This window comes from Papaver somniferum, chromosome 7, assembly GCF_003573695.1.
Source record: "Papaver somniferum cultivar HN1 chromosome 7, ASM357369v1, whole genome shotgun sequence".
Taxonomy (NCBI): Eukaryota; Viridiplantae; Streptophyta; class Magnoliopsida; order Ranunculales; family Papaveraceae; genus Papaver; species Papaver somniferum.
In genome coordinates this window covers 189504773-189514468 of record NC_039364.1, presented here as the reverse complement: position 1 = coordinate 189514468, position 9696 = coordinate 189504773, and the positions used below count along the sequence as shown (strand labels likewise).

The window sequence follows — 9696 nt, the reverse complement described above, 5'->3', positions numbered from 1 at the left end:
ATAAACAACCAAATACTCGTAAATGACGATAGTTAGGTGATCTTCCCAATAGAATTTCATGGGGTGTTTTATGGGAAAGAATCGGAGTTGGCATCTTATTAATTAAGTAAGCTGCAGTTAAAATACATTCGCCCCAATAAGTAATGGGCAGATGTGCTTGAAAACGTAAAGCTCTAGCTATGTTGAGTAAATGACGATGCTTACGTTCTACCACTTCATTTTGTTGAGGAGTAGAGACACAACTACGTTGATGGTGGATGTCGTTGTCAGCAAACCAAGCTTGGATGTCACGAGAAAAGAAAAATTAGTTCCATTGTCTGATTGCACTCGCTGTAATATTGTCAAAAAGGGAACAGAATTATTTGTGGGGACACAAAAAATATTGTGTGAATACTGTGTTGCAACGAAAGAAGTAAAAAATTTGAGGAACTTAAAAGTTTCATTTTTGCATGAATAAAATAAATCTAGGTGCACCGAAAAAAGTCATCAACTATTGTTAAAAAATATCGAGCACCTGTGGTATAGGGAGTCGAGAATGGACCCCAGATACCACAATGTATTAATTCAGAACAACGTGTAGAAGAAATTTTATTTTTATTGAATGATAAGCGACTTTGTTTTGCAAGAGGACAAACATCACAAAACGTAGATCAACTAGAAGTAATGTAATTGAAAGTACGACATAATAATTTGAAGCGATCTAAACTAGGATGTCCTAGTCGGCAATGCCAAACATCTAAAGACACTTTATTACATAAGGCTTTGTGCGTCTCTGGCATTTGCAGATGGACTTGGAGGTGATACAAGCCGGAGTGAAAATTGGCCTGACCAATCACTTGATTCATGACACGGTCCTGAAAGAAACAAATATTATCAAAAAAAATAAGCAATACAATTTGATTGGCGAGTTAACTGACTCACTGAAATTAGATTAAACTTGAAATTAGGAATGTGATGCACATTCGACAGTTTAAGAGTGGGCGAGAAAACGACTTCGCCAATGTGCTTAACCACAGAAAAAGAACTATCTGGTAGTTGCATTTGAATCAACGACTGAACAGGAGAATACGAGGTAAAAAATTGCAAAGAATTGTAGATGTGGTGCGTAGCGCCACTATCAATAAACCATGGAGTAATAAAAGAGGTAGTAAGAATTGTACCTGCAAAATTTGCACGCGGTTCCAGCTGTGCAGGTTCGGGAGGATTGATTAGGGTCAGTAGGCGTGCATACTGATCAGCAGAGAGACCTGGAATCGCTGGTTGAATGGCCTGATCAGCAGCAGCAACACTCGGCATGGCTGTAGCAGCAGCAACAATTGGCAGAGTGTTGTTTTGAGCTGGGAAACCATGGAGTCGGTAGCACTTTTCTCTAACATGTTCGTGCATGTTACAATAGTCACAGTGAGGCCTTGGACGCTTGTTGTGACTAGCTGGAGCACGAGATGATGGTGGAAGATTTCGAGACGTATTAAGGGCAGCTGAATCAACGACTGGCAGTGGAGAGGCTGTGATATGCTGCTGCTCCTCCTCTTGTTGCACAAGATTGAAGATGCGTAAAGCCGTTGGAAAAGGTTCCATTGTGAGAATCTGACTTCGCAGATTGGAGAACCTGTCATGTAAGCCCTGCAAGAATTTCATTGCTCGATCTCTCTCGAGACGTTCCGTCATATGTTTCCCAGCGCCACATATGCAGGCCTCAGTAGAAGCCACAAGTGAATCATATTGGTCCCATAAAATTTTAATTTTGGTATAGTAAAGGGACACCGGCATTGACTCTTGCTTAATTGATGCTATGGCGGACTTCAAACAAAATAGTATTGGAGCGTTTGAGATACAGAACCTTACCTGCAAGTCTTTCCAAATCGCATGTGAAGAAGCTGCGTATAAGCAACTTGCACGGATATCTGGGTGGACGAAATTCAGCATCCAACTTCCCACCAAGTCGTCACAGTGCTTCCAACAGCGATGTGTGAGATCATCCTCCGGAGGTGGTAAAGATCCATCGACAAAACCTAGTTTTCCCTTAGCATTCAAAGCCTTAGTTATTCCTCTAACCCAGACGCCATAATTTTCTCCTTGCAGTAAAGGGGAAAAGAGAATTATTCTAGGGTTATCTGAGGGATGTATGACATAAGGTTCAAGAATCCTAGAGTTATTGGATGATTCAGAGTGATGAGTTGGGGAAGGAGGCGTGGACTGATCTGTTCCAGGCATGATGATAAAACAAGGATTGATGATGATGAAGAATCTAGATAAAAAAATATGATTGTGTATCAGAGATGAAGCGGAAGAGATAAATTTAGGGTTCCTAGGATCTACAAGGATTCCATCTTAAAATTAAGAATCTATATATATTTTTAAGTTTACACAACTGTGTAGACTCTTTGTTTTCTCATTCAATTTATAATACTCGATGTACAAAGTTGTTATTCTAATTCAGAGATAATACAGGAAGACTCAGATAATATAGGTTGAATACAACAGGAAGTAAAACTAAGGACTCGGACTTTATATAGATTCAGTTGCTTGACTCCGGAATACTTGTTCTTGTTGGTTAGTCGTAGGTGTGTGTTGACGGTGCAGCTGTTGGTGGACTGTAGTTTACATATACACGTCCAATATTATTATTATGCCCACATAGTATGACAATACTCACACTCTTCTAGGACCCAGTACCCCATTGTTATCTCCGTTTAGGATGTTGACAGGCAACCAAAATTGCTCTCTTCGTTTAAGCTTTATGAATCACTAGCTTCATCTTCCCTAAAACAGGAAAAATGAAAGTAAGGTGTAACACCCACTATAGGAGAACTAAATGAATTCGGTCCATCTGGTGTGTAAAAGGAATAAAAACAACTGAACTGAATGAAATTTTTTTTTGACTAAAAGGCATATTATATTAAGGACAAACAACTCAGTCACAAGGGAGTGACCAAGAAGCAAAGTTACAAAGAATTACATGATATTATATTATATCAAAGCTTCCCAATTACATAATAATGAAGACAAACCATAATTTTCAAAAATGTCTGTGTTTATTGTCCAATTGAAAAACAAGCACTTGACTTCATTGATGATCTGCTCCGTGTTTTTCACTTGGTTATTGTAAAACCTGTTGTTGCACTCCTTCCAAATGCTCCACCAAATTGCAAATGGAAAGTAACTCCACAATCTTTTAATTCTGTTCTTGCTCTTTTTGTTGCGCCATTCCCATAAAGTTCTTCTAACATCACTACAATGCAGCCAAGAAATTCCAAAGCTTTTCAAAAAAATACATCCACACAGCAGAAGTAAAGTCACATTGAAGAAACAAATTAGAGTTAGTCTCAATATGTCCTCTACAGAGCAAACAAGCTGCACCTTGCACCAAACCTGTATTAGACAAAAATTTCATAGTTGGAGCACCATCATAACAAAGAGTCCAAACCAGGAATTCCACTTTCAAAGGGACTTTGGGATTCCACAAATGCTTGTCTGGGAAGGCAAGAAAACCTTCAGTCTCTAGAGCCTCATAAGCACTGGCCACAGAGAAACCTTTTCCTTGATTATAAATCCAGTGCATGTTGTCTTCTGCAACTGCGATAGTATTAACTATGTCCCTTGGATCACCAATCACCTCCAACAAATTAATTACCTCCAGCATCTCAGTCTCTGTCAAACTTCTTGCAAAATCCAGATTCCAAACTCCTTCAGTTGAGATTAAATTTTTGATAACTGCATTTTTCTTCTTAGAAAGCTTAAAGTGGGAAAAAGATTTTTTAGAGCCTGCTCTCCCACCAGACATCATCCCAAAAGTAAATGCTTCTCCCATCCCCAACCGCCACAGTTGAACCTGTTTTTACAAAATCTCTTATGTTCAAAATTCCAGCCCACAAGCTAAAACAGACAGACTTATTTGAGTGAATTGGAAACAAAGCTTCAATGACTCCTCCAAAATTCTGATTAAATGATTCTTCTCCACAAGGCATTCTTTTCACTTCCATATCTCCAAATCCACTTAAAATGTAGTGCTTTGTTCACCAATTTAAGCCTTTTGTATCCCTACTCCTCCTCTAGCTTTAGGGAGATTCACATTGGACTAAAAAACCCAATTCCTTTTTTAACTGATGAAGAGGAACCCCATAAGAAGTTTCTCATGATTTTTTCCAACTCCTTGACTACACTTACTGGCATTTGAAACAAAGAGAGGTAATACACAGTCAAACTGGCTAGCACACTTTGGATCATAATCACTCTTTGTCCTTTAGAAAGCTATCTCCTCTTCCAAACCCCTAATCTTTTATGAAATGTTTTTGAGGAGAAAGAATGTCATCTGGTTCTTATTAATGGTATGTCTTAATTGGTTTTGAAATCTCCCAGCACATATGCGTACACATATGAAGTTCTTCTTGAGTAAGTATGAAAGTTATCGCAGCTTAACAGAAGTATTGACTAGGATTTATATCTAAAATGCTTTCCATCTACCGGTTTTATACCCTAAAAAAAATACCCCGCCTATGTGCCCACCCCCTATTGGTCCCCCGAAAGATCTCCCAGATCCACCATTTCCCATTTACGGCAGCAATCCATGACACATATGGGTGTATTAAGATGGTGTATGAAACCGGTAGATGGGAAGCAACTTCCGCTTTATATTCAGCTTCTGCTAAAATTTTGAAACTGTTGTCTTTGTTTAGAATTCCAAGAAATCAAAGAAGATCCTAGAAAAACGTAACACCCAGAGGCGCTTCTTCTAGTGTCAGGGTTCCTAACTCGATGTGAAGACCAAAATCATATCAAAAGGCCATGAACTGGCCACGTTTTTGCAGACAGTTGAAATAATTAGTTAAATTTTAACACCAAATACCACAATTTTCATCTGTTTTATGCGCAAATTGTTTATGTTGTGAAACAAACCGCACATCAAAACAAATTAAAAATCCTTGCATTCTTTGCATTTCAAAATAATTGCTTAAGATATTGATTTTATAGTATCATAATAAAAACTTGTCATATTACATTATGTTACCAAAATAATTAGATAAAATTCATAAGTATCTAAAATTTCAAGATAATCAAATTGCAATTGCAAAGCACAGTAAAAGGATAAGATATAATCCGACTACTTTTGTCAAGACCTCAAATAATTGTAATATCATTGTGATTGCCAAAACAAAGTCAAGAACAAACAAAATGGAGTTGTTCAGAAATCAATATCCTAGTTCAAACATACATTCAACGGTGAATACGTAGTGAATTATCCCCAAATTTTAACCTGGGATATCTAAGGTATTACAACTTAACACAAGAAAGCTGATCATCGATTTGAGATATATATTTATATACAAAAAAAACTAAAATCTAACGACACAAAGTCATACCAAAATAAAAACAAAGAAATCACCCCAAGAGAAAGGGATCTAAAATTCTATCTTTTATTAGCTACAATCTCCTCTAGATTCTCCATAGACTTCTTCTCTTAAAACCTAGATCAATCTTCTTCTCTTGGTCTCTAGCTTTTAGTTTTCTAACCTTTAAATTCGTTCTCCCATTTTATTATGAAAACCTATATTAGCAATAAAATTAATAATAATTCCTATTAATATGTAGTTATTTTCTTTATTTCTTTTAGTTGTCTTTTCATTTTCTCTTAATTTTATTTACTTTTAAAATTAATTAGGTGACTATATTCCTCCATTTACTAGTTCAAGCAACCTACCTAGGCTAAGGCTGTAAGGACCCTCAAGCTCGTCAACGATATTTGACCAGTCAAGAGACGATTTCGCCGCTAATGACTCGATTAATTAGAGATGAACATTAATTAATATACAACGATCTAGATACGAAACTAATATCACTAGATAGATCTCGAAAAGTTATGGGAAATAGACTGCTCGAACGTGTCATTCGGATACCAGGCGAACAAGATAGTATCAGATTAGCATGAAGGGTAAAGTTATCTTTTGCTTTTAAACCGTCTTGGTTGCCCTTATCCTTTTGATCGGGTGTGGTAGTAATTTTAATTTGGCTTTATCACCAAATTCGTGTCGAAGAGAAATTCATTCTTCTTTTCATTTTCTATTTCTTTATCTATGTTTTTCCTCTCTTTCCCTCAGTTGATTTCAATCTCAGAGATCTTAGTTTCTTTTGTATGAGGAATTCATGCAAGCTTTGTAGATCGATGAATCAAAGAAGATGGTCTATCAGATGAGGTTGTTTAAATGCGTGTGAGGTTATTCAATTTTGGTTTCCTGGTGATTTGTATAATAAACCTTCTCGCTCTCAACAACATAACCACCGATGAAAAAACATAGTAAAAGAGAAACCAACACCATACTAAATGTGATGATCTCCATGGGTTAAATTTGTTTCTAAACAATGGTATTCTAATGGTCGCTAGATCTCTCAACTGAAGCTTGAACAAAATTTATGACCAGTGTTTTAGATCCTTAATCTTATCACTGTGGAATTCATTATATGCATGATTATTATTATGCCTACATAGTATGACAATACTCACACTCTTCTAGAACCCAGTACCTCATTGTTATCTTCGTCCAGGATGTTGACAGGCAACCAAAATTGCTCTCTTCGTTTAAGCTTTATGAATCACCAGATTCCTCTTCCCTAAAACAGAAAAATTGAAAGTAAGGTGTAACACCCACTATAGGAGAACTAAATGAATTGGGTCCATCTGGTGTGTAAAAGGAATAGAAACACAAAAATTCTTGGTAGACCCCTATTTTGAACTCCTTAAAAACCGTAGCGACACAGACAAATAGTAAAACGGGACCCGTGTTTTTTTCATGAGGCGGGGCCCACAATTTCGGTGTCTTTATAAAAACACAAACCGATAAAAATGGACATTATAAAAACAGACCCACACAAAACATGGACCTCTGCTAGTTCATATGGGCATAGGTGGGGCTTACCAACTTTATGTTGTGAGTGACGTATTTACAAATATCCACTTTTACTAATCCGCGTAGAAAAACTCATGTTAAAATGTATCCCTCGATCCTATTTTATCCGCCTACCATCACCTTCACAGTTCACACAAAATTAAGATAAGCTCATGAGTTGGAAAGATACTTTTGTACCTTTAATAACGTGGTGTGATTGTCCATAAGGTTGTTTAGATAAATTTCAGGTAAAAAATTAAATGTGTTCTGGGTGTCCATCATGTTGTTTAGATGAATTTCGGGTAAAAAATTGAATAACTCTCAATTCAGAAAGGGACATAAGTTCATTGACATATAAGGCTAATGTCTATTGGTATAAACTTATTAGCATAAAGGGACATAAGTTTAGTAGCATAAGTTTATAATGGTATAAATTTGAAGTTCATTGGGGGTGTATCATAATTCATATTAGATTGAACATCCTTACCTACAAATGGTACACCACCAAGAAAATTGGTATCCTCTATTAGCAATGTTGTTATATATTGTATTGGCTAGCGCGGCGTGTCTTATGTGAAGTGTAATATGTGTTGTGCTTATCCTTTTGGAGTCCATGGTATTAAAATCCTGAATTTGGTTCACGCGGCTCGCCTATCAATAAACATCTCTTATATAGATGTAGAGCTCACCGTTTTTCAATTGAGTACTTCGACACTACTGAATATCCCAGTAGTGAATATTAACGAACATTTTTGCAATGCTAGAAAACATAATCTATGTAGAAAATAAGGTACCACGTATTTGGGCGCCCGAAATTATTTTCTAGCAAGGGTAATTTTATCATAACAAATATTTTTCATAAATACATCAAAAATAGAAAAAAAAAATTCTTTTCAATATAAATTTTTTTTATTTTTTATTTTTTTTGATAAGAGAAGAAAACTACAGACACACACTAGATATGGAAGCAACCTTCCATGACCCAAACAATCGGATAACTAAGAGGTCTTCCTCTATTAGCCAAAAGATTCAAGTTTTTTTGGTTTTTGGATTTAAAATTCTAAAATATAATATTACTAAAAGTAGCAAATAAAAGTAAAAGCTTGTTCATATCCTGATTGGACCTCCAGTTCGTAGTTCTTTTGTTCCCTTGTATTGCTCTCTTGACTTTAACATTGTTTCCTAGTAAATTAAGCTCCTTGTAGTTGAGGTGAGCGGTCCACTATAGAGTCTGGATAGTAGCTATCCAGTCCCCTTCCTCCTTGCTATGAACTCTGATAGAGTTGCTTCGTCTTCCAATAATTTTTCCTGTATGGTCGTATGATGATGGAGCCAATTCCAATGAGATCAGTGATGTTGTCATGGTAAGCGGTATAAGCAAACGATGCCCAGTTGGGGTTTAACAAAGGTTGTCTATGGAAATGAGAAGGAATGACTGCCTGAGGTTAGATGGGGTTGTTGTTAGTAGTCATCTGCAAGTGGTTCAATATTTTGGTTCCTGTTGTGAAAGGGTTAGGAGTTGTTGCTTGGAAAATCCAGACACATCTGGATTTCCAAACAAACCAAGAGATAGTCGCGCAGAGTTCAGGCCAACTTCCTAGAGGGGTATCATTTTGATTGGTATCAAACCAAGACTTACACCAACTGATACAACTCTGATGAGAGTTGGTTATGTTTTCTAGATTAAGACTGCAACTAGCCCACACAACTCTAGTTAAAGGGCACCTGGTAAAGACATGATCAGTTGTTTCTATATCATTGTTGCACAAAGTGCAAATGAGGTCGATCTGAGATATGTATCTAGAAAGATGACCATTAAAGGGGATGATGTTTGAATATAATTTCCAGGCAAAATGTTGTATTCTAGGGATCACCTTCAGGTTTCAAATCTTAACGGTTGTTTTGTCAATAGGCCGTTGGGCCTTTTTGTCCAACACCTGATAGAGATGTTTAGAAGTAAACATACCTTGTTCTCGGCATGAGATATGTACCTCGAGAAAGATTCCATGACGATAATGAAAAGGTAAGGAGAGATAGGATCTCCTTGCCTAAGCCCTCTAGAAGGCTTGAAAAAAATACTGGGAATACCATTAATAAGGATTCTAGAGGAACTAGTACTAACACACTGAAAAATTAGATTTGACTCTATCGAAAGCTTTTTCCATGTCTATCTTTAAACCCATGAATCCTTGTTTTCCTTTCTTATTTCGCATGGCGTGGATAATCTCATGGGCAATGAGGAAATTATCAGAAATTTGTCTTTGCCTGACAAAAGCACTCTGGTATGGGGAAATAAAGTTTTCAAGGTGAAGTTTGAGTTTGTTGGCTATGAATTTGGATATGACTTTGTAAAAAATGTTACAGAGAATAACAAGTCTATAGTCACTCGGGTTTGTTGGGTGGGGAGCTTTAGGAATCAGGGAGATGAAAGTCTGATTCAATTGCTTGAGCATATGACCACTAGCAAAGAAAGCTTGAACTGTCTTGATGATATCAACACCTACCAGACTCCAATTGTTTTGGGGAAAAACATGTCAGAAAGCCGTCAGGACCTGGACTGGCGTTGGGTCCCTTGGGGGAGATACCGAACATAGCATATTTGATTTCAGCAACTACAGGGGTGTTCATGAGTCTCACGTTATCCTCAACGGTGATCACAGAGAGAACCATGTGAACAATGTCATAATCAATGACCGGAGAAGAAGTAGTGAGCAACTCACTTAAATGAGAGTTTAGGCAACGGCTGATTTGGGTTCTACCCTTCATCCAGATCTTGTTGAAGGAATAAATCCCATCAATGTTATTTCTTCTATTT

General features: G+C 37.0%; 1 protein-coding gene across 1 annotated transcript; it reads right to left on the bottom strand.

Moving 5' to 3' along the window:
- Window positions 1–750: 750 nt before the first annotated feature.
- LOC113295709 lies at window positions 751–2214 on the bottom strand. The gene is made up of 2 exons (XM_026544036.1): window positions 1161–2214; window positions 751–854 (listed from the first exon to the last, which is right to left on the bottom strand). Exons 1-2 carry the CDS (start codon window positions 2212–2214, stop codon window positions 751–753), a joined length of 1158 nt encoding a protein of 385 aa, XP_026399821.1.
- Window positions 2215–9696: the final 7482 nt, after the last annotated feature.